This window comes from Coenobita brevimanus, chromosome 13, assembly GCF_032717465.1.
Source record: "Coenobita brevimanus isolate Jiangsu-jjx chromosome 13, ASM3271746v2, whole genome shotgun sequence".
Taxonomy (NCBI): Eukaryota; Metazoa; Arthropoda; class Malacostraca; order Decapoda; family Coenobitidae; genus Coenobita; species Coenobita brevimanus.
In genome coordinates, this window is record NC_136966.1 from 40,433,009 (window position 1) to 40,459,371 (window position 26,363).

Genomic DNA, 26,363 nt, shown 5'->3' on the forward strand with positions numbered 1-26,363 from the left:
AACTTTTTCAGTGTCTCAGTTACACAGAGAGTAGGCCAGCATGCTCTCCAGTACAAATTTCTCTAACTATCTTCACCAAACTACATGCACAGTACACACTACACTTCCTATTAAAAATTCACCAAAAATGGCGTCAATTCACCCAGCCTCGGAGTCCCCAGGGGGGGGACCATAAATGCCCCCTCCATCTGCCCCTCTCCCGGTGACAACTCGAGGTGCCTGGAACCACTGTCTGACTCTCTTCTTCTTCATTTCTTCAACATTCGCGGCCTTTCATCTAACTTTTGCTCTGTTGAGCACCACCTCTCCTCCTCTAAACCTCACCTTCTTTTTCTAATGAAGACTCAGCTGTCTGAGGCAACTGACAGCAAACCCTTTTCTGTATCCTCCTGCTTTCTCTATACTCATTTCAAAGCCAAAGGTGGCTGTTGTGTAAACATACGCAACGACTTATCTTGCTCTCGTGTTCCTGAACTTGATTCTTCTGAATTCTCCACACTCTGGCTTCGGCTTTCCTGTCATTCTCTGACTAAATATATCTGTGCTGTTTACTTATCCCCTAATTCTACTGACTATCAAAAATTCTTCGACTATCTTACTTCTACGATGGAACACATTCTGTCCATTTCTCCTTTCTCTGAAACCTCCATTCTTGGAGATTTCAATGTTCACCACCACCTTTGGCTCTCCTCTCCTTTCACGGATCCACCTGGTGAACAAGCCTACATCTTTTCTATCCTTAATGACCTAGAGCAGCTTGTACAGCACCCTACCCGTATCCCTGACCGCCTTGGAGAGAGCTCCAACATACTTGACCTCTTCCTCACAACTAATCCTTCTGCTTACTCTGTTAATCTTTTCTCTCCGTTGGGCTCCTCCGATCACAACCTTATTACCTTAACCTGTCCTATCACTCCAGTACGGCCTGTGGACCCTCCAGGGAAACGTCGTCTGTGGCATTTTGGAGCCGCAGACTGGGAGGCCCTCAGGCAGTACTTCTTTGATTTTCCCTGGAATGATTATTGCTTCCATGGCCGTGAGCCATCTGAGTGTGCCTTGCGCATTACGGAGGTTATTCTCTCGGGCATGGAAGCATACATTCCTTTCTCATATCCTTTGACTAACGCAAGAAAGCCTTGGTTTAATCACGCTTGTTCTAATTCTGTCCGCAACAAGGAGAAGGCCTACAAAAGTTACCGGAGCCAACCCACCCCTGAATCACATAATCTTTACGTTTCTGCCCGGAATCGTGCTAAGTCTGTTCTTCGCTCTACTAAAAATAATTTCATCCATACTAAATGCTCTCAACTCTCCAACTCGAATTCTTCCTGCTCCTTCTGGCACCTTGCCAAAAATCTTTCTAACAACTTTACCTCATCATCCTTCCCTCCTCTTTTCTACTCTGATGGTTCTGTAGCTATTTCTTCTACTGATAAAGCAGATCTCTTTGCACAGACTTTCTCCTCCAATTCCACCTTAGACGATTCCGGTGCTGTTCCTCCATCACTTCCCCCCTCTGACTTCCTCATGGCTGACATTAAAATTTCTTCAGTTGATGTATTTTCTGCCATCACTGGCCTCAGTACTAACAAGGCATATGGGCCTGATGGGGTCCCTCCTGTTGTTCTCAAGAACTGTGCATCTGTGCTTACACCCTGCCTTGGCAAACTATTTCGCCTTTGTCTGTCAACTTGTACCTTTCCTTCTTGCTGGAAGTTTGCTCTCATTCAGCCAGTCCCAAAGAAGGGTGACCACTCCCAACCCTCCAACTATCGTCCAATTGCTTTAACGTCCTGTATTTCCAAAGTTTTCGAGTCAACTCTTAACAGAAAAATTTTAAGACATCTTTCCTATCACAACCTTCTTTCCAATCGTCAGTATGGGTTCCATCAGGGACGCTCCACTGGCGATCTTCTCACCTACCTTTCAGACTCCTGGTCATCCTCCTTTTGGGACTTTGGCGAAAGCTTTGCCATTGCACTTGACATCTCAAAGGCTTTCGATCAAGTCTGGCATAAATCTTTAATTTCCAAACTGCCCTCCTACGGTTTCTATCCTTCTATCTGTGCCTTCATCGCTAGCTTCCTTTCTGGTCGTTCTATAGCCGCTGTTGTAGACGGCCATCGTTCTTCTCCTAGATCTATCAACAGTGGTGTTCCTCAGGGCTCTGTCCTATCACCAACTCTCTTCCTTTTATTCATCAATGATCTTCTAAGCCGTACATCTAACCCTATCCACTCATACGCTGATGACTTCACCCTTCACGTTTCCATTCGGTTCCCGCAATGCCCATCTCAACAGTTACTTCAAGAAACAAGGGATGAGGCTATGGCACATCTAATGTCTGACTTGGCTCATATCTCTGACTGGGGTAAAAATAATATGGTTGTCTTTAATGCATCTAAGACTCAGTTCTTACACCTATCAACCTGACAAAATCTTCCACAGGTATACCCACTAATGTTTAATAATATTCAGCTTAATCCTGCATCATCCTTGAACATGCTTGGGGTTTCATTTACTCGGGACTTATCTTGGAAAGATCATATTATATCTCTTGTAAAATCTGCTTCCAAGAGATTGGGTGTGCTAAGCCGACTCCGCTCTTTCTTTACCCCTGCACAATTGTTGACTCTATACAGGGGTTTTATCCGCCCCTGTGTGGAGTACAACTCTCATGTGTGGGGAGGCTCCCCACATCCAGCTCTTCTCAATAGGGTGGAGTCAAAGGCTTTTCGTCTCATTAACTCTCCTCCTCTTACTGACTCCCTTCAACCTCTGTCTCTTCGCCGCACTGTTGCATCTTTATCTCTTTTCTATCGCTACTTTAATGGTCACTGCTTCTCTGAACTGTCTGCTTGCATTCCTCCACCTCTACAACGGGCGCGTAGTACCCGTCTGGCAGCAAACTCTCATCCCTTTTCTGTCCAGCTCTCTAATGCAAGAGTTAACCGTTACTCCCAGTCTTTCATTTATGCAACAGGTCATCTCTGGAACTGTCTCCCTCTGTCTGTATTTCCTGCTTCCTATGATCTCCAGTCTTTCAAACGTAGTGTGTCCAGGCATCTCAAAATGATCGGATCTTGAATTTGGCTCTCTATTGTATTTTGTTTTTCTCTTGGAGGGAACTGTTACTGCGGGCTCATGGCCTTTGGTTCCTTCTTCCTCGCATTAAAAAAAAAAAAAAAAAAAAGGGCAGCCTTTACGTTTCTTCACGGACCTGAGATGTCTTGGAAGTGAAAGGGCGAGGCTCCTGAGGTGCTGGAGGGGTATTTTGTCCCAGGAGTCATGAATGGCGGCTTCCACCTTAGGCAGAGAGCTCACGTCCTTCCCTTGGAGACTCTTCTTTAAGAGGTACCAGAGGTTTTCAATCGGGTTGAGGTCTGGGCTATTTCCTGGCCAGTCTTTCATGAATGATACCTCGCAGTAATGAAGCCAATTGGTGACTGATTTGGCCTTGTGAGCAGGTGCACCGTCCTGCTGAAACACTCGTGCACCTGTTAGCTCAAAGGAGTCTGGTAAATGATCACACAGAAGCTCCACGTAAACATCCTGATTCACTCTTAGGTTTTTAGGAAGTACAACAAGCTTCCCCAAACCCTTCCCTGAGAAACAACCCCATACCATGAGTGAATCAGGATGTTTAACTGTGCTTTCTACATACCGTGGGTCAAGTGGGTCACTACCTTTGCGCCGGTACACACGTGCTCCTCTGTTACAGGTGACACTAAACGTTGCCTCATCAGACCACAACACTGACAACCATTGCTCCTCACCCCAGTTTAGATATTTATTAGCAAAGGCAAGCTTATGAAGTCACTGGTTCTTTGTGAGAAGAGGCTTTCTCACAGGCCTATGACTTGTGTAACCAAGTTCATGGACCCTACAAGACACTGTTCTCACAGACACCTCACCAATCACTTCTGGGTTGCTCTCCTTTATTTTCCTTGCACTCACACGAGGATTAAACTCCACTGCACGTTTTAAAGCATTAACAGACCTTGGGGAAGTTTTCCTAGGCCTACCGGACCGCGGTTTCTTTGTGGGAACTTCACCACTGTTTTCCACTCGAAACCGCACGCACCACCAACGCACTGTCAATCGAGCCACACCGACCAATTCACTAATTTCCTTTGTCTGGTGGCCTGCCTCCTTTAGAGCAATGATCTGGGATATGATTTCACTCGATAGTTCACGGGTAGGTGCCATAACAAAGTGGCGAAAGCCAAAATACTGTGGGACACTCAGTAAAAAAATGGCGCAAAAAGAGAGGGAGACGTGGCGGAGTTCCTCTCTCTCAGGCAGCCTGTGGGCAACTGAGGCGGGAACCAACCAGTGCGTCAGAAGGCCTCAGGCTACTGTAACGTCATGCTAGCGCCGCAAACTTGTGGCTCAATTTTTACCCCCCAAAATGGGTGATTCTTTTTTGGCCATGAGTATTGCACGCACAGCGGCAGGCGCTCGATAATTTTGACGAGCACTGTATATACATACGTATACTGTATATATATATATATATATATATATATATATATATCATCATCTGGACCTCCTTTCCCACCCTAGATCAGGGCGTGAAGTAGCAACGCCCACACAGCTGAAGTCTACCTAATCAAATGGGCCGCATTTCCATTCACTCATCATTGAAGTCCCTGTACTCCTGGCTCTATTTGATACTCCAAAAACATTGACCACAATCTGTAGCTTCACATTAACGTACCCAGTAAGAGTTAATCCGGACGCTGTCATGTTAAAAAGGGTGCCAAATCCCTGATCAAGCACTTCTTCTCACAACATTCCTCCATGCACCTCGATCTCTTGTCGGTCCTCTAGCCTCATCGACTTCCATACCTCTCTCCCTCGCAAACTCATTCACCACATCTCTCCACCTTCTCCTTGGCCTACATCGCCTCCTTCCTGCCTTCAGATTCACTCAGATACACCTTTTCACCATTCTATTGTTATTCATTCTCTCCACATGACCATACCATCCCAGAACACTCTTCGATTCTGGTGTCCACAGATTTCCTTACTCCACATCTTTCACGAATCACATTATTTTGTATTCTATCCACACTCTGTACTCCACATACATTCCTCAGCAGTTCCATCTCCACTGCCCTCACTCGTGACTTTTCATTTTCATACCACACCATAGTCTCACATCCAAATGTTAAAGTTGGCACTAACACTCCTTCACATAAGCCTTGCGCAGCTGCAACACTCAAGCCTCTGTTTCTTATCAAGGCCTTCAAAGCACCAGCTACTTTCCTTCCTTGTACCACTCTACTTTCCACTTATTTTGCACATTTCCTCTCTTTTCTATCACTGTACTCAGGTATTTGAACTCACTCACCAATGTCGGTCTCTCGTCATTCACTGTAACATCACACTGGGAGTCACCTTCTTTCTCAATAACCTACATTTACTCTCAAGGGAGGACATTCACAGACATCAGCAAAACTCAAACCTGGCCTACCAAGTTCTTGTCCAGAATTTGCAAGTAATACTGCATCATCACCATTCATAAATTTGAGATAGTCCATCCATCACTACTCATGTTTTTACTTCTCTCATCACCCCATCCATATATATACTGAACAACCATAGGTACATCATACAACCTTGTCACCTGCCCACACTGACTGTGAACCATTTACTCAGATGCCCATTTACACTTAAATATGCTTCACTACCATCATAAATACTCTTGACGGCACCTAGCGGCTTACCATCTACACCGTACATGTGCAAAATCTTTCACAATCCTTCTCTGTCTACTTTGTCGTATCAAGCTTTCAAAACATTCTTTCCATCGGGGCGCCAATCATCCACCCACTTGGTGAAGTGATATTCTGTTTTTAGGGTGGCTCTACAATGAGTGGCAAGCCAAATGTTTCGTTTTGTTTTCGTTTCGTTTTTAAAGGCTCCAACATACTTGCATGCGTCAGCCTTGGTCACCTAATGGCGGCTTTCCATGCTGCACGATCCATTGCAGCCTCCCTGTTCAGTCCCTTAACCCTGAGGTCACACTTAATGACCTCGTTCCATGTCGTTCTCGGTCTACCCCTCATAACCCCACCCCCAGTATTAACACTTCTCACCATCCTCACCCAATTATCATCCCCCATCCTCTCCACATGCCCAAACCATCTCAATCTACCTCTCCTCATCACAACACCACTACACTCCAGTCCCATCCTACCTCTCAACTCTTCCATTGTAAACCCAGTCCCCCCGGACCTTGCACGCAGGGACGCACTACACATCCACCTAATCACTGTCATTTCTGTACGTCTGAGCCGGCAAATATGCTCCTCCTTTACTGCCCAGGTCTCACTACCATACAGCATTACACTCCTAACACATGCTGCATACAAAGACCCCTTAGCACGTAAGGAGAGCCCTCTCAATGTCAGGAGAGGCAAGAGCTCCCTGAACTTCTTCCAACCACTTCTCACCCTAGCCACAGAGCAAGCTCCAGCCCCACCTCCAGCACACAACATGTCTCCCAAATAACAAAACTCTTCCACACACTCAAGAAATTCACCAGCAAGTTCAATCCTTTCACGCCTGACAATCTCCACCTGCTCTCCCCGACACGCCGCACATATAAAATCAGCATTATCTCTCAGTCTACCTCTGATACCACTACATCTCTTGTGCTCCCATTTATCACAAACACCGCACAAGATAGAATTACTTCCCACGCCCTTGTGGCAAACTGCACATGGCCACTCTCCCTCGTCTTTGACAGTACCTCCACCAATCTAGATATCATCACTTTTGTTTTATCTGTATTTACCCTTAAGCCCTTGTGCCCCATCTCTCCACTTCCTAAACCTTTCCTCTGCCTCCCTTTTGTTCTTTGCAGTCAACACCAAATCATCAGCATAGAACATCTCCCACAGGAGTCCATTTCTAAAGTCCCGTGAGAGGGCTTCAAGTACCATGATAAACAACATGGGACTCAAAACTGACCCCTGATGCACACCAACATTCACGGAAAACTCATCACTCAAATCTCCATTCACTCTTACCTGGGTGCGAGCACTCACATACATAGCCATAACCACCCTAACCAGACACTTCTCCAAGCCAAGCTTTCTCATTGCCCATTTCACCACCTCTCTAGGGACTCTGTCAAAGGCATTTTCCAAATCAACAAAAACAAAATACATATTCCTTCTCCTACCAGTATATTTGTCCTGAAGCTGTCGAACAATGAATATGGCATCAGTGGTCCCCCTACCTGGCATGAACCCAAACTGCATCTCATCAATATTCACTCTTTCTATAATCATACCTTCTAAAACTCTCTCCATTACCTTCATTATCTGATCTAAAACTTTATACCTCTATAATTTCCTCTTTCCAGGGTATCACCCTTCCCTTTATACACATTTACAATTACACTCTTCAGCCAATCATCTGGAACAACACACTCATAAATAATCATATTTATCAGGTAAGTGATTCCCCGTAAACAAGGAAAGCATTTACAGTGCTGGGTGGTAACCTTATAACCAACCAACATGTATTCCCTACGAGACAATAAGTGGGTTGGCGGTGGGTTAGTGCTCCTCCCCAGAAAACAACTAACTAAAAATACGAACAAGAAGCCTCGGACCAGGACTGACCAACGGTCCGAACAAAGGACATGGTACAGACTGTGATATTGAATGTAAGGGGTGCAAATGATGAGGCGAAAGAAAGAGAGATTGTCCAGGTGCTTGAGGGTGCAAAAGTGGATTTATATGGATTAACTGAAACTAAATGGGCAGGTAAGAGTGTGAGAGAATGGGAGTATGGATGAGGTATATGCATGAGAGTAAATGAGAATGACAGAGCGAAAGATGGAGTGTGTACTGTTGCAAGTAACAGATGGAAGGAGATCATTTGTGAGTATAGATCAGTTGGCTAAAGGAATGTGTGGGTAAGACTGAAAGTTGGACTACAAATGTGGGTGATTGTGTGTATGTATGCGCCAACGCAAGATCGTGCAAGCAGAGTGAGAGATGAGTTCTGGACAAATGTGAAAGCATGCATGGAAAAGTTTGAAAGGAATGAGATAGTGTTTTTGACTGGAGATATGAATGGAAAAGTAGGGAATGTGAAGGTGGATGGAGTAGTTGGTGAGTGGGGTGTGCCTGATTAAGTGGATGAGAATGGCAGTGCTTTAGCGGACATTTGCGTCGGGAGGGGGTTGGTGATAGCCAATACCCTATTCAAACAGAAAATGATCCATAGGTATATGTGGTCAGTGATGAGAAGGGCGGGTGGTTAACTGAACAGAAGGGAATGACTGATAATGTGTGTGTGGATGGTAGCATAATATGGCGTGAAATGGATGCAAGAGCATATAGAGGTTGGAGGAGTGGATTTTCTGACCACCACTTGGTGGTGGTCAGAATCAAAGTCCAAATGTAATGGAGAAGTAAAAGAAGGGAAGGACACATCATGAAAGCCATAAACAGCTTATTGTCCTTCTCATAAGCCTTTTCCACTATCTGTCTTATTGCAAATATTTGATCAACACATCCTCTGCCACTCCTAAAGCCACCCTGTTCATCATTCACTGGGACTTCTGATATCTCTCGTTCTTTCTCTATAATAATTCTTCCATGTACCTTTCCTACAACACTCAGTAAACTTATGCCACGATAATTCTTGGACTCAGTTTGCTCACCTTTATTTTTGTACAGGGGTACGATCACAGCCTTTTCCACTCTGCTGACACAGTTTCACACATCCCTGCTTTCTTACATATCTCCAACAAGCACTTCCTTCTGCTCTCTCCACTACACTTAATTATCTCTGCATACACCTCATCAACCCCAGTTGCTTTCCCATTTTTTCGCTGCTTCACAGCGTTCTTCAACCTGCAAGTGTTAATTTTCCTTGCACTGCATTCCTTCTCCGTACACCCCCAAAACCAATCATGTTTACAGCTGCTCTGCTCTCTCTAAAGGAAGCAGTTCATTCAAGGAGGGTGGAAAGGTTACAAGAGGATGGAAAAAAGGTAGAAAATAAGAAAGAAGTGGAGAAGCGACTGGGTAAATACGGATTGTAGCAGATGGGGGACCTGGATGGTGTGTGCAAGATATTCACAGATGAACTCTGTGCAGCATGTGAGGTGGTGTGTGGGATGACGAAAAGATGAAAGGGGATGCAAGGAACAGCATGATGGAATGAAGAGGTGAGACAAGCTGTGGCACAAAAGAAGAAAGCATATAGTGAGTAGATGAGAAATGGGAGTGGAAGAAGTTGAGAGATGGACGAAAGAGTTATATGCAGAGAGGAAGAGAGAGGTGAAAAGATTGGTGTGAGAGAGTAAGTAGAGAGTGGATGAAGAATTTAGAAGGAATTTGAGGGTAAAACGGGAACTGTAAGAAAATGTTATGGATAGAGGTAAAGGGAGTTAGATAGGGTGTCAAAGAAGTTAGTCAAGGAGTGAAAGACAAAAATGGTAGATTACTAGTGATGAGGGGAGAAAAAGTGAGTAGATGGAGAGAACAATTTAAGGAACTGTTGAACATGGAGAATGAAAGAAATGTGAGTATAAGTGCCTGGAGAATGACTGGGAGATGGAGGGATGTGAGAAGATAGGGAGAAATCAACAGGATGGAAGTTGTGGATGCAATGAAGAAAGTGAAAATAAGGAAAGCTTCAGGAATTGATGAAGTCTGTGTTGAAATGCTGAAGAATGGGGGAGAAACAGTAGTAGAATAGATGTGGAAGATGTGCAGATTGGCCTGGGAGGAAGGTAGAGTCCCAGAGGATTGGAAGTCAGGTATAATTATCCCCCAGTACAAATGAAATGAGGAAAAAGAAGTGTGTGGTAATCACAGGGGCATTTGTCTTCTTAACATTCTTACTGACAGAGTTAGGGAAATAACAAAGGAATTAGTTAGAGAAGAACAGGGAGGTTTTAGGAAGGGAAGAGGTTGTGTAGAGCAGATATTCATTCTTAGATCTTTAGTGAAAAAGTTTCTAGAGGAGGGAAAGAAGTTGTATGCGGCCTTCATGGACTTGGAGAAAGCATATGACATGGTGTATACTGTATAGACATGGATCGTGGAAAGTATTAAGAATATATGGAGTAGATGGGAAGTTGTTGAATGCTGTGACGAGTATGTATGAGGGTGCTAAGGCTGCAGTGTGTGTGGATAGTGAACTAAGTGAATATTTCTATTTGAAGGTTGGATTAAAACAGGAATGTGTCATGTCTCTATGGTTGTTCAATCTATATATGGATGCGGTTATAAAAGAGATAGAAGGTATGGTAGTGGCTGTTGGAGTGACCCTAATGAGAGAAGGCAATATTTGGAAACTCCCTGTACTGCTGTTTGCAAATGATACTGTGTTGTTAAGTAAAGACAAAGGAGAGCTGTAAGGCTTGGAGAATGAGTTTGGGATAGTAAGAAATGGGATCTAAAGGTGAATGTAGGGAAAAGTAAAACCACGGCCTTAGAAAGATGCGAAGTCATTGAATGTAGTGAGGTTAGATGAGGAGGAAATGGAAAATGTGAGTGCATTTAAGTACCTGGGTAGTGTGATGAGTAAGGATGGATGTTTAGAGGATGAAGTGCTTGAAAGAGTACAAGGAAAAAAGGTTACTGGTCCCTTGAAAGCAGTGATCAGAAACAGGGAAGTGAGCATGGAAGTGAAAAAGTTACTACATGACAGTATTGTGATGCCAACTCTAATGTATGGAAATGAGGCTTGGACCTAGTTGGAGGGACAGAAGTCAAGAGTGAGAACAGTGGAAATGAGTTATTTGAGAGAAGCATTTGGAGTCACATGGAGAGACAGACTGACAAATGAGGACGTGAAGGAGTGTTGTGATATGGATGCGATGGGAAGTGTTAGGAAAGGATGGAGAGTGAGAGACTGATGAGGAGAGTGTATGTGAATGAGGTGGTGGGGGGGGAGAGGGAGGGGGAGGCCAAGGATGAGATGGAGAGATGGAGTGGGGAGGTATATGAGAGAGGGGTGTGTGAACTGGGAGCAGGAAAGTGAAATGGCAGGGGACAGGGTGACATGGAGGCGATTTGTTTATGGCCACCCCTTACGGGATTGGGGCGTCGGGCAATAGACAGATAGACAGACTTTCACACTTCTTTCCACTGTCACTTCTACATTTCTGCTGACATATATTTCACTTAAATCTGTAACAGTGACGAAAATTGTCATTTTGCCGCATCACACGGGATGTTTGCACAACCCCTGACCACAGCCCACAGGTTAAGAATGAGCGTTCTTGGATGAGATTATGAATGTATGGTGTAAAAATAAAACCGGTGAATGCATAAAATTTATTGAATGATGGTAGTGCAAATGCATAAAGGCATATGGTTGTTTGTGTGAGTGGTTCACCATCAATGACAGAGTAAGACAAGGGTTTGTGAGTTCCCCATAGATGTCGAGATGCAATATGCAATCTCTGAAGCCAAAGTAGAAATCCTCAGACCTATCATGCTAAGTATGTGTGTTCTGTGCGGAGGAAGACGTGCTTGGAAATATATATGCCAACTACGAATCTTTCCCTCAGACCTGCCATATTAAGATGAGTGAGAGGTGTTCACTGCACACAAAGGTGTTATGAGTCTCAAGTCAGCTAGAAATCCAGGCCATTGACCTACCACGTAAAGATGTATGAGAGGTGTTCGTTCCGCATGGTGACTCGTGTTTGTCCCCCCTGAGGTCCCCCAGGCAATGTCTCCACGGCATCCAGGAACACAGGAGCTGAACCAACCATCTCAGCCATTCTACCCACATCTCTGAGGAATCAGCATAGTAGGTCAATATATAGCAAGTTGTCAATACTGTATAATAAAACATTGTTAACTGTCAATTCCATTTTACCCCTATTGAGGTGTAAGGGCTCAGTGCTAAGCTACCATTGTCCTATATAGTAGACAATGACTGGATTACTCCCCTTGATGGTACTGTACAGGCAATAAACCTCCAGTTACTTCCAGGGGATCAAGCCTCTGTGCTTAGCTAGAACATCACTATAACTGAAGCGCTCAAGCCACTAGACCACCAGACACATTACATCCACATGATATAACACATCCCTTCCTTAAAATGAAGAAAGCTTAAGGTCAGAGTATTTTTACCGGATGGAAGTGGAAAAGCTCCCATTTAAGGTACCATACTAAACTTATTATATCTGGCCATCAACTGAGATGTAGCAGGATGCAGATCTTCACTAAGATAGGGAAAAATGTGACAAATTGCATGCTTCAATTTCTTTCCTAGATGTCTGGTGGTATGGAAGTAAAAAGGCACCAGGTGGAGCGATGAAGCTGCTTTGCACACATTCAAAACTTCCATAGTCAAATGGATTTTTTTTTTCTTTCTTAATCATGCATGTAATGCTGTCAGTGACATAACTCATCTCTTACCCTTAACCTCATTAATCCAAGTGATGTCACTTGCAGTTTATTCTTGCTGCTACCAGAAGATTTGTAAAAATCTTACACTATGCCTTTTGTATTAAATGAATTATGTGATTTATGGAAAATGTTTACCGAGACATTCCCTTTCCCCCCATTCCCCATTCTCACCTCCCTTAAACCTGTCCCACATTGTAACACCATTATCATGATGCCAATTTTTATAATTACTGAGGGGACAGAAGGCAGCATTATAAGCTGAAAAATATGGTATAGGTAGATAAACACTATAAGCCGAAAAATAAGTTATAGATAGATAAACACTGTATAATTAGTAACAGCTAGAGAAATGATTAGGTAACAGTAAAAAGCAGCTATCACCATCACTACCACAAAACACTGACAGACAAAATATGCAAATGGGAGAGCCATCATCAGCATATAAGTACCCGGTGGAAAGAGTAAACAATCACACATTATTTGAGCTCCAGGAATCCTGGCTTCAGCACATAAGTCTAACTGTCAGCTTTTTTTTTTTTTTTGTACACCTCACAGAGACTTATTTTGCCAATTACCAAGTTAAAAAGGGGGTGCCAAACGCTCATCATATACAGTACTTCTCCATACTTCACATATCCACTTAACATGAGTCAATTCCCTAGACTCATCAGCTTCAATACAGTACTGCACTTAGTTCTCTCTCTCATGCATGCAACCATTCATGCACACACACACACACACACACACACACACACACACACACACACACACACACACACACACAGGTGGTGGCTCAGTTGGTAGAGACATGGCCTACGGTCCTACTGGACCTAGGTTCAAATCCCCGCTGGGGAAGGGAACAGTTTAACGATATGAATTTCATAATAGCAAGGTTTTACTGATCTACCAGGAGACCCGTCGTCATGTCATAAAAATACCCCTGCTAACACCAATACACCAGTCCTGTAAGAGACTGCCCTAGCATGTATTCAATATGGACGGTGGGTGTCAGCGCCGAAGTGGTGACATGTGGAGGTGTATGACATGTAGGAGGACTACTGGGCCTTGACAGCAGGCTGTGAAGCCTATGCCCAGAGTCGGACACAATAAAAACACACACACACACACACACACAGCATCAGAGTCAACATATCTGGCCACAACTGGCCGCACCTAAATAGTATCTTTATATGAGTCAAGCTCTATACTAGGTTAAACTAAATGGTGTTCTAATATAGAAGTGCAAGTATAAGCAAAAATGTTGTCCAAATAACAGAATACATCCAATTAGTGCAAGAATCCGCTGATACAACGCATCATCAGCTGAGTGTTGCCCATCACCAAGCGAGTAGCAAGGAGATGAATACATGTAAGTAGAATCTTTCTAAGTAATACCACAAGATGAGCATCTTTAGTAAAGTGAATATGGAAGGAGTTAAGAAAAAGGATAATGGTAGAAAACAGGATGATGATTACTACCAGGAGCTGGTTGAAATGGAAACATATAACAAACTAGCAGAGTGGATGAATAAACTGGAAAAGGCTTTTCAGGGTGAAATGTATGAAATTAAGAAGCAACTGTACATGCAGAAGGATGAAAATGAAAAATTAGTAAAGGAATTACCAAAAAAGACACAACAATAGATGAGCTGTCAGTTGAAGGGGGTTCACTTGGAAGGAAGATAAGTGAAATGGCAAGTACAGTTGTCAACCATAAGAGTTTATGGAGGAGTTCAGAAATGATACACAGACAATTAGGCAAGCAAGCAGTCTGACAGACCAAAGCAGTGATACTGAAGAGAAGATGACCCAGGTGAATGAAGTGATACAGAGTTAAAAAGACGATGTCGAAACTACGTATGCTGAAATGGTGAAAGTAAGAAAAGACTTAGAAACAAGAGTTGAAGAAAAAAGCATTAGAAAGGAAGTGAATGAAATAATAAAAAACAACCCAAAATTGTTCAAAGATTCAGTAGATATCAACAGATCTATAGTAGTCACTGGTATAGATGAAGAAGAAATAAAAACAAAATTTCAAGAGACAAACAGGAGATGGCAAATATAATGAGCATACTGAAAGAAGTATCAGAGGAAATCTGTGATAAAGGCACAGAGGAACACAAAAGGCTAGGGAAATATGAGAGAAATAAGTCAAGGCCTCTGAAAGTAACCTTCCAGAGTGTGAACACTGTGGGAGAAACACTAAAAAATGCAAACAAACTCATGGAAAAAGAGGAATTTAAAAAATATGGATAAAACGATGCCTAACTCAAGAGGAATTGGGAATACTAAAGGAGAAGAGGGAAGGGGCAAAAACAAAGAACGAGGAAAGATCAGAGGAAGAAAAGGGTAAATTTTCTTGCAGGTATGAAAGTGGTACATAACCAACAGGGAAAAAAAGGAAGGAAGGTAGTAGTAGCAGCAGTAATAGTTGTTCCCTACGCAGTCTGGCTGAACAGCACCAGACCCCTAAGGAAGGCCATTGCCAAGACTGGGCTTTCCCACAGAGCTCTCAAGGAGTGAATGTTGTGTTGTAGGAATAGGTGATTGTGTGTAATGCAGTCTTCCATAATGTGCTTAATAGTATGACGTGCTGTGTAACATCCTGGACAGGCATCAGCGACGGAGTCATCCAGCCTCTTTTGATAACTTCAGAGGGCTAGACGATGCCCACATCTCAGCCTGACCAGGTGCACCCTCTCCTCAGGAGGGAGATAGGATTCAGAAGGGTGGATATCAGGAGGCCGAGCATGCAGCTGTGTGTTGTCGTGACTGATTGGAGTGGTGAGTGATCTGAGTATGGATATGCCTCTGGATGCTGGTCTGAGGCAGGTGAGGGGGGAGAGATGACAGTATTTGTGTATGATATCATGTGCTGAGTGTTGTTTTGATGTTCCTTGGTGTGTGTGGATGTGCTGCCATGTAGTGTAGAGGATGTTGTGGGTTTGTGGGGTCTGCAACAAGAATTTGGGCATCTCTCATGTCTAAACGATCCTTGACTTTGAGGACTTTGGTTTCTTAATGTAGGTGGTCTGTGGGTGTAATAGCTGTGCAGCCTGTGATTATTTTTAAGGCTTTGTTCTGTATGGTCTGTAGAGTGTTGTAGAGTGTTTTAGTGGGGTTAGCAACCCAAGCAGGGCTTGCATAAATCATCAGTGAATGTATATATTGTTTGTATACTGTAGTGGTGGTTTCTATGCTGTGGCCAAATGTTATATTGGCAAGTGACCTCAAGGCACTGAATCTTGGTGTTATTTTATCTTTAATATTTGTGATGTGTTGTTTATGTGACACTGATATACTGTATGTTACGCCAAGGATTTGTGTGTGTGTGTGTGTGTGTGTGTGTGTGTGTGTGTGTGTGTGTGTGTGTGTGTGTGTATTTACCTATTTGTATATACCTATTTGTTGTATACAGGAATTGAGCGATACCTGTGTTGTCCTGTCTCAATATCCACATTTATCTAGTTTACTTTTACACACATGAATGTTTTTCTCCTGCACCACCTTTTTGTCTAAGTCGTTCCAAATACTTATGTATTTACCCAATATACCTAATTGAGATACACATGAAATATGCTATGCTCGTGGGTTCCCATCGCTGTTTCTCAGTAAGTCAAATTTAGCTTAAAACTCGTTTAAGTTTTTAGACTGGATGATCTCATTGTCCAGGCTATTCCATAAATCTATACTTCTGTAAGGAAAGCTATATTTCTTGATATCCTTCAAGCAGCTTGGCTTTTTCAATTTCACTCCGTGTCCTCTTGTTACTCTCTTATCCCATAAAAACAGATCTCCTTTGTCAATTTTATCTACTCCCACCAAGGTCCTGAACACTGCAATCATGTCTCCCCTCTTTCTCCTTTCCTCTAAGGAAGGCAAATCCAGCTTTTCCAGCCTCTCTCTGTATAACAGGTCTGTCAGACTGGGAACCATCTTGGTTGCTGTTCTTTGTATTCTCTCAATCTTGTTTATATCTTTCTTTTTGTGTGGGGACCACACTACCGCTGCATATTCTAACCTGGGGTGGATCATAGCAACTATCAATTTTTTCATCATCTCCTCATCCATATAATGAAATGCTACTCTTATGTTAGTCAGGAGTTTATAAGTCTCTCTAACTATCTTATTAATGTGCTTTTCAGGTGACAAACTATCTTGGCCCAGCACTCCTAAGTCTTTCTCTTCTCTCATTTTAGTGATTAATTCATTACCCAACAAATAATTCATTGATGGCCTTCTGGTACTTTTACCCATTTCCAATATTTTACATTTCTTTACATTAAATTTCATTTCCCACTTCTGGCTCCAATCATGTATCCTATCCAGATCCTCCTGCAGCATTTTGCAATCCTCCTCAACCTCTACCTTCCTCAAGATCTTTACATCATCAGCAAACAGACTTGCATAACTGTTCACTTTATCTACCATATCATTTACGTAAATCAGGAACATTACTGGCGCCAACACCGAGCCATGGGGGACTCCACTTGTTACTTCCCTCCATCCAGACATCCTATCTTTTATTACTGTCCTCATTTGTCTGTCTCTCAAAAAGTCTCTCATCCATTCCAAGAGTTTCCCCTTCAGTCCTCCTATATATTCTAGTTTCCACATTAGTTCTTATGAGGTACCTTGTCAAAGGCCTTCTCTAAGTCTAAGTACACACAGTCCACCCAACCATCTCTCTCCTGTACCACATCAATCGCTCTTGAGTAAAAGCTCAACAAGTTAGAAACACATGATCTTCCACTTCTGAATCCAAACTGACATTCAGCCAAAATATTCATCTCTTCTAGATATTTTATCCATCTGTCTTTAAGGATTCTCTCGCACAATTTTGCGACCATGCTGGTTAGAGACACTGGTCTATAATTCAGGGGTTCTTCCCTGTTTCCTCCCTTATAAATTAGTACCACATTTGCCCTCTTCCATTCTTGTGGCACTTTCCCCTCTTCCAGAGAACACATGATTAAACTGTGAATTTTATCTGCTAGTTGTTTTCTGCATTCCTTCAGTACCCAATTAGAAATTCCATCCGGTCCTGGGGCTTTCCTTACACCTTGAGTTTCCAATAATTTGTACACTTCCTGTACCTCCATTTTTATATCTTTTATCACCGGTACATTTCTAGTCACTCCCTCCCCTTCCACAAACTCTTTTTCATTAGTGAAAACTGATTGGAAACATTTATTCATTATTTCAGCTTGCATTGCTGCATCTTTATAGACCACTCCTTCTACTTTCAATTTAGTGATTCCTTCCCTTTGTTTCAATTTGCCATTAACAAATCTATAAAACAGTTTGGGCTCATCCTTGCATTTGTCTATCATACCATTTCAAAATTCCTTCCTTCTTCTCTACATATGTATTCTTGTGTAATCATTTCTAGTTATTTTATATTCTTCCTTTGTTCTGTTGTTACCTCTCTTTCTCCAATTGTTCCACGCCTTATCTCTCTTTTTTTTGCTATCATACACCTTCTATTAAACCACTCCTTTTTCCTGTTTTCTTTCCCTCTTACTCTTGGAACAAATTTTTCCACTCCCGAATTGTAGAGGTCTAGAAAGATATCCCACTTCCTTTGTATCTCTCTTGTTTCTCTGAATTTTCTCCAATTCACATTTTCAAAAAAGTTTCTCAGTCCTGTGAAATTAGCTTTCCCAAAGTTGTATCTTCCCTGTCTATGAAGCTCGTCTCTTAGCTCGACGTTCCCTATTCTCATCTGGAACTCAATGACCACATGATCACTTTTTCCTATAGGACAGAAATATTTCAATGATTCTATTACATCGGGTTCTTTGGTAAACAGTAAATCTAACCTTGCTGGTGTGTCCTCACCTCAGAACCGTGTCTCTTCTCTGACCCATTGCGTCATCACATTATTCATTATTATATTTAATAATGCCAACGGCCATACCACGTTGAGTACACCGCTTCCCGTTCGATCAGCGAAGTTAAGCAACGTTGGGTCTGGTTAGTACTTGGATGGGTGACCGCCTGGGAACACCAGATGCTGTTGGCATCCCTATGTCAAGTGGGGTTGGTGGAGGATTAGTGCCCCTCCCTGTAAAACAATTAACTCTAAGCCCCTGGCCACCCCGTTTGGGATACATGGTGTCTGGCAAATGAATGAATGAATGAAATATTTAATAATATAGTGCCCCACGAATCCTCGCTGCCTCCTGAGTCCCACTCCTCCCAGTTCACCTCTTTACAGTTAAAGTCACCCACCAAAATTATATTATTGCTTTTCTCAATTATTTTTTGTAAACAGCTAGTTACATCTGACAACATCTCATGGTATTCATCATTATTCCATGCTCTCGTCTTAGGGGGAACATACACTACCGCCATATCTCTCTTGACTTTCTCTCCAGTTTCTAATTTCATATATATCACTTCAGCCCTGCCTTCTCCCATTTCCACGGTATCTACATTTATGTTGTTCTTCACTGCTATCATCACTCCTCCTCCTCCCGTTTTTTCTTTTCGGTCTCTTCTCCACAGATTGTATTTACCATCTCCCAAATGAACATCAATATCCTCTCTTAATTTGGTCTCTACAAAGCACATGACATCAGGTTGATATTCTCTCAAGAAATAATTAATTTCAATCCTGACCGATATTAAACCATCAATATTAGTGTATATCACCTTTAAATTATTTTTCGTGTTTTTTATACCCTCTTCTCTCCTTCTCTCCGTCATTACCACTTTCTCAATTTCTAATCTTTCACAGCTATCCCCCTTAGTTTCCTTCGCTTCTATTTCCTTATATACCACTTCCTTACTTTCATATCCATTACTCTCCAAAAAACAGTATTACATTCTTCCTCTGTCCTCTTATCATTTTTTTCCTTTACTTGATCCTTCAATGATTTTAAAACTTCCCTTTCTTCTTCATTTAAATCTTTTCTTATTATAATATTTTCCATTCCAGCCTCTTTGCTTAATTTCCAGGTCATTTTGAGTATGTCATTTACTAAACTTTCTGATGTCAACTTGACTCTCATTGGTCTTGTTTCCCCTTTCCTATAAGGCCCAATCCTCCTTACTTCCTCAATTTCTTTTACCCACTTGTCTCCTTTGGGGTCAATTTTGCCTAATATACCTTTCATACCTTTCACCAGGTTCGTGTCTCTCTCGAGTCTCACGAATCTAACCTTTTCTTCCTCCTCCCAGTTTCCAAATATTACCACGCATCTGTTCCTTTCTACAGTTTCTCTCACTATTTTCTCTTTTTTCTTCAGTATTTTCACTACATTTTCTTCCATCTTTTTCTTGTTCATTTCCCTTTCTTCCTGGATGATTTCTCTTAAGCTGACCACTTCTTTCTGTTATTCTTCTACGTGTGCCCACTTTGCCTTATGTTCTTCTAATACACTACTCACCTTCTCTGTTTTATTAGTACTCTCTTGTAGTTTCCTCCTCAACTCAACATTTTCCCACTTCAAATTTCTAATTTCTTCATTCGCCGTCTCATTGGACTGGATCAGACTCTGTATAGTAATTTCCGTATTCTCAGACACGTCCTTTAACACTAAATTCTCCACTTTCTTTTCAAGTTCACTAATCCTCATTATCAATGTTTTAACCAGATCCATGATATTAGTATTCCTATCAAATCCTGGAAATTCGAGTCCTTCAGTGTTTACATTTTTGGCCATGTTGGGTGTGTGTGTGTGTGGTAGGAGAGTGTTGTTTATAGTGAGGTGTGGAATGTGACTGTGTTCTGCTGTCCAGTTTGTGAGAAGGGTCACAGTAGATTTGGCTTGGGCTATTTTGAGCCTGTTTGGGGTGAACCATTCATGTAGTGTGTTGAAGTAAGGTTGGAAGATGAGTGCAGCTGTGTTTGCATTTTGGTGTGTACATGTAAGTGCTTTGTCATCTGCATAGGAGCTATGTGTATCTGTGGTGTGTGGGTATGTCATGCATGTATAGGTTAAAGAGTGTAGGTGACAAAACAGATCCTTGGGGGACACCATTTGTGAAGTTTCTGATGTTTGAAGACTAACCGGCAAATGTTACATGTGCACATCTGCCTGCTAAGTAGCTTCCCAGCCATCTTTTTGTGTTACTATGCACGTTTGTGCTGAACATTTTGTTTGTGAGGCTGTGGCGGGGGATGGCATCAACAGCTCTACTAATTTCTAATGTGACCAGGAGTGTTCTGTGTGGTGGCCTAGCTGAATTCATGCCATCAAAAACTCTCTGTGCAGAGTCTGTAAGAAGAGTGTTTGCGGAGTGTAGTGGCCTGAAACCATGTTGTGATGGGACTAGGGGGATGTCAGGTGTATCTAGTTGTAGTACCAGTCGTTCAGTAACTTTAGAGGGGGTGCAGAGGAGTGTGATGGGGTGGTGTGAGGAAGGTAACACTGGGTCTTTGTTGTGTTTGGGGATAGTGATGATAATCCCATGCTTCCAGATGTTGGGTATTATGTTGTGTGAGTAGCTGTAGTTTGATATGTTCGTGAGTGCTTGTATGCCTTGTGGTCTAACATGTTTAACGTGTATGTTGCTTATGTTGTTTGGTCCACAGGCAGATGAGTGCTTAAGGCTGCTAATGATATGCTTCATCTGGTTGTAAGTGGAAGGTGCAAAGTCTGGGTCTGTGGGGAACTGTCTCTTACATTGGATGATATATCAGTCGTCGTGATGGGGGTTTAGATGGCTGACACATGAAAAGTGATTGTTTAGAGTGTTTGCTTGTTGTTTGTTTGAAGGTATGGTGTCTGTTGTTGTGATGGCAGCATGTGATTGTGCAGTGTTGCTGTTGGAGAGTGTGATGCTGTTTAGTGTTTTCTAGAGTTTGCTGGTGTTTGTTTTGTGGTCATGTGTTTGGAGATAATTTTTCCAGTTTAGTGTTTGCTGTTCTGATATTTTATTGTTTATTTGAGTGTTGAGTTCTTGTATTTATTGTATGGCGTCTTGTGTATGGGGTGTTGGGGAGTGTCGTAGTGTGTCCCGTTGACTGATGAGGCCTTGAATTTCTGGTGTAAAGTTGGAGTTAAGTCTCTTTCTGTTGCCTCTAGGGATGTGTCTTTTGTTTGCATTTTGTATAATTTTATTGAAAATGTGCACAGCGGTGTTGATGTTTGTGATGGATGTACTGTTTAATGTTTCAAAGTGTTGTTCTCTTTCAGTTGTGAAGGCATCCCAGTTGGCTCTCTTATAGTTAGTGTATGTGTGTCTGTGGCTGGCTGGGGTGATTCTGGATTTGGTAGTGATGATGACTGGGAGGTGGTCAGAGCCAAGAGTTTTGACCACTCTCCAGGATGTTGTGGGGGCGAGGTTTGGGGAGCAAAAGGTGATGTCTGGGGATGATGGGAGGAAGAGGGATTGGTGCAGGATATGGGTATGTCAATGGAGATTATTCAGTATGAAAAGATTATCTGTTTGGGATTGTAGTACCAGTCCTCTGTCTGTGTCAGGGTTGTTGACATGCCAGGCTGATGCCTTGGCATTGAAATCACCATCCAAGATGGTGTTGGGTATGTTAGTGATGTGGTGTATTTGTGGAGAGTAATTGTGCGGTACTGCAAGGGCTGCCTGGAAGAGGGGGGATGCATTTGATGGCAATTGTTTTATGTGATTTGTTACCAAAGAGGATTTTAATTGTATTTCTATTATGGTGTCATGTGGGGGAAGAAGTGATTTTGTGTGCACTGGTATCTGAAAAGTTGATGGACTTGTGTACCCGGGTGATGAGTCCACCGCCACAACCGTCGGCCCTGTCTTGTCTAACGATGGTGAAATTATGTAATGAAGGTGTTTTGGTGTTCTGTGTAGTTTTGTTTCTTGTCAGATGGCAATGTGTATATTTTGTTGTTTGTGTATGTTTTGTTGGAGGAAGGTAGTAGACTCAAGTTATGGCAAGTATGTAAACAAGATGATCAAGCTATCTATCTATTGCCAGATGCCTTAATCCCATACGAGGTGACCACAAACAAAGCGCCTCCACGTCACCCTGTCCCTCGCCATTTCACTGCCCTGCTCCCAGTTCACACACCCCTCTCTCATATACCTCTCCACTCCATCCCTTCATCTCATCCTTGGCCTCCCCCTCCCTCTTCCCCCCTCCACCTCACTCACATACACTCTACTCATCAGTCTCTCACACTCCATCCTCTCCACATGGCCAAACCACCTCAATGTGTTTCTCCTAACCCTTTCTATCACATCCACATCCACACCACAACACTCCTTCACATCCTCATTTGACAGTCTGTCTCTCCATGTGACTCCACAGGCTCCTCTCAAATAACTCATTTCCACTGCTCTCACTCTTGTCCTCTGTCCCTCCAACAAGGTCCAAGCTTCATTTCCATACATTAGAATTGGTATCATAATACTGTTGTGTAGTATCTTTTTCACTTCCATGCTCACTTCCCTGTTTCTTATTACTGTTTTCAAGGAACCAGCAACCTTTCTTCCTTGTTGCACCATTTCAAGCACCTCACCCTCTAAACTTCCATCCTTAATCATCACACTACCCAAGTAATTAAATGTACTCACATTTTCCATTTCCTCCTCACTGAACCTCACTGTACATTCAGTGACTTCACTTCTCTTGAAGACCATAATTTTACTTTTCCCTATATTCACCTTTAAATTTCGTTTCTTACACACTCTCCCAAACTCATCCACCAAGTCTTGCAGCTCCCCTTCATCTTCACTTCACAATACAGTATCATCTGCAAACAACAGTACAGGTAGTTTCCAAACACTGTCCTCCCTCATTAGGGCAGCTCCAACACCCACCGTCCTACGTTATATATCTTTTATAACCCCATCCATGTACAGATTGAACAACCATGGAGACATGACACATCCTTGTTTCAACCCAACCCTCAAACAGAAAAATTCACTCAGTTCACTATCCACACGCACTGTAGTCTTAGCACCCTCATACATACTCTTCAAAGCATTCAACAAATTCCCATCTACTCCATATATTTTTATTACTTTCCACAATCCTTGTCTATCCACCCTGCCAAATGCATTCTCCAAATCCATCAAGGCCACATACAACTTCTTTCCCTTCTCTAGAAACTTTTCCACTAAAGATCTAAGAATGAATATCTGATCTACACAACCTCTTCCCTTCCTAAAACCTCCCTGTTCTTCTCCAACTACTTCCTCTGTTATTTCCCTAACTCTTGTCAATAAGTATCCTACCATATACTTTTCCTATACACTAAAAAGACAAATGCCCCTATGATTACCACACACATCTTTTTCCCCTTTTCCTTTGTAGAAGGGAATAATTATACCTGACTTCCAATCCTCTGGGACTCTATCTTCCTCCCAGGCCAATCAGCACATCTTCCACATCCATTCTATTACTGTCTCTCCCCCATGCTTCAGCATTTCACCACACACTCCTTCAATTCCTGAGGCTTTCCCCATTTTGACTTTCTTCATTGCTTCCACACTGATTTCTTCCTGTCTTCTCACCTCCTTCCTTCTCCCAGCCTTTCCGCAGCCACTTATACTCGCATTACTTTCATTCTCTATGTTCAACAATTCTTTAAAGTGTTCTCTCCATCTGCTCACTTTTTCTCCCTTCTCCACTAGTAATCAACTATTTTTATCTTTCATTCCCCGACTAACTTCACTGCCACCCTATCTAACTCTCTTTACCTCATTCCAGAACATTCTCTTACAGTCCATCCACTTTACACTCAAATTCCTTCCAAATTCCTCATCCAATCTTTTCTTACTCTCTTTGATTAAGCTGATGTACTCAAAGGTAAATGGAATGGTGTCTAAATTATTAGAAATGGAAGACTATACCAAAGAAAAGGAACCACATATTATTTGCCTTCCTGAATCAAAATTAACCCCAAAGGTATCAAACAATACCCTAAACTTAGAGGAATACAGTACAATATAGGGAGAAGAGATTGAAATTAAAGAAACAGAGGAGGAATTATAATCCTGACAAAGAAAAATCTAGAAGTCAAAGAAATTAAAATAGATATACCCTCACATGCAGAATTGACTGCATTGGAAATTAACACATCTGAAGGGAAATTAATTGTGGCAAATTTATACATGCCTGCGCATATGAGAAAGGGAGATGGACCTAGGAGTAATTATCAACAACAGACTATCTCCAGCTGACCACATCAATGAGATGGTAAGGAACATGTATACACTGTTTGCTAATATGAGAACAGCTTTCACATATATAAATGAAGACGTGCTGAGAAAGATAATAACATTATTCATCAGACCAACCCTAGCGTATGCATCTGTAGTCTGGACCCCTCATCTCAAGAAACACATAGATAAGACTGAAAATGTACAAAGGGCAGCTACAAGATGGGTACCAAACTTAAGGGATCTAAGCTACGATGAAAGACTAGAAAAAATGAATCTACCAGCACTACAGGTGAGAAGGAAAAGAGGAGACATGATTATGCCATATAAATGCATCTTTGAGAAAGAGGAAATAGACATAAATGAATATACAACCTATGGGGTAGATTCAGCAAGAGGACATTGCAAAAAAACTACATAAAAAGAGAGGTGATAAAGACGTAAAGAAATCTAGTTTTTCCAGAAAGGGCAATTGATCAGTGGAATGCACTACTGAATGAAATGGTGTCTGCCAAAACTATCCATAAATTTAAGGATATGTATGATAAAAATGCTTTAATATGTGGGACAGTACAAACTTGACACACTGCTGTAAAGATTCAATTAGGTAAGAACACACACACACACACTGAGTGACTAGCACACGCGTTGGATGTGTGTCACTGAACGCCGCTCTGGTAATACCTAAATTGTATCTATTTAAGGGTCAAGCTCATATCAGGCTAATTTGGGTGATGATTAAACATAGTAAAACAAGAAATAACAAAGAAGTGAAGACTAATGTAGGTATATCAGTGTCAGGGAATGTGATGAATTTCCTTATGTCAGCTGGACAACACCAAGGTTTGCAGATGACAAAGTGATGCAAAAACTGTAGAGATCTTTTCTTTAAGATGGCTTATTCTGGAAAAATGCCTTTAGTAGGTGTTAAGAAAAGAGACAAAGGTAAAAAACAGGATGATGACTTCTACCCAGACCTGGTTAAAAAAGAAACTGACAATAAATTAGTTGAAACAGTATGTAGGCAAGAAAGATCTTTTCAAATGGAAATTGAAGAAATCATGAATGAGCTATGTAGACAGAAGGGAAAAAATGAGGACTTAATAAAGGAAATAAACACAAAAGCTACTACAATAGATGAATATCAGCTGAGGTAAATGCACTGAGAACAAAGGCTAGTGAAATGGGACATACACTTGATAACCATGAGAGAGTTATGAATGATTTCAGAACTGATACAGAGAAAATCAGGCAAGCAAGCAGTCTGACAGACCAAAGTAGTAACACTAAACAGAAAATAACACAAGTATGTGAAATGGTGAGAAATTACCAAGATGAGGTACAAACTATGTATCCTGAAATAGTGAAAGTAAAGAATGATTTAGATACAAGGGTAAAAGAAAGAAGTGTAAGAAAGGAAGTGAAAGAAATTATAAAGAATAACCCAAAACTAGTCAGGGAAACTGGCAGAGATTAACAAATCCATAGTAGTCAGTGGCACAGGTGAAGAAATAAAAAACAAAATCTCAAGGGCCAAAAAGGAGATGGAAAATATTATGAACATACTGCAGCAAGTACAGTATCAGAGGATATCTGTGAGGATGATACAGAAGAATATAAAAGGCTAGGGAAATAAGACAGAAGCAAGTCAAGGCCCCTGAGAGTAACATGCCAGAGTGCAGACACCGTAAATATTAAAAACTGCCAACAAACTCAGGGAAAAAGATTTTTTAAAAAGTATGGATAAAAAGATGCCTAACTCAAGAGGAACTGGGTACACTAAAGGAGAAGAGGGAGGACACAAAAAGAAAAAACAATGAAAGACCAGACGAAGAGAAGAGTAAATTTTTT

General features: G+C 41.9%; 1 protein-coding gene and 1 non-coding gene across 4 annotated transcripts in view; one reads left to right on the plus strand and one right to left on the minus strand.

Moving 5' to 3' along the window:
• Positions 1–26,363, minus strand: part of Surf1 (surfeit locus protein 1) — a 239,157-nt gene that overhangs the window by 30,660 nt on the left and 182,134 nt on the right. For all 3 annotated transcript variants that reach the window (XM_080283788.1, XM_080283780.1, XM_080283774.1), the window contains one exon: positions 11,646–11,783. In XM_080283788.1, coding sequence (XP_080139914.1) covers positions 11,646–11,783 — 138 coding nt within the window. The remainder of the gene's footprint in view (positions 1–11,645; positions 11,784–26,363) is intronic.
• Positions 18,311–18,429, plus strand: LOC145416781 (5S ribosomal RNA). The gene has a single exon (XR_013900328.1). It is a non-coding gene; the product is annotated as a 5S ribosomal RNA (ribosomal RNA).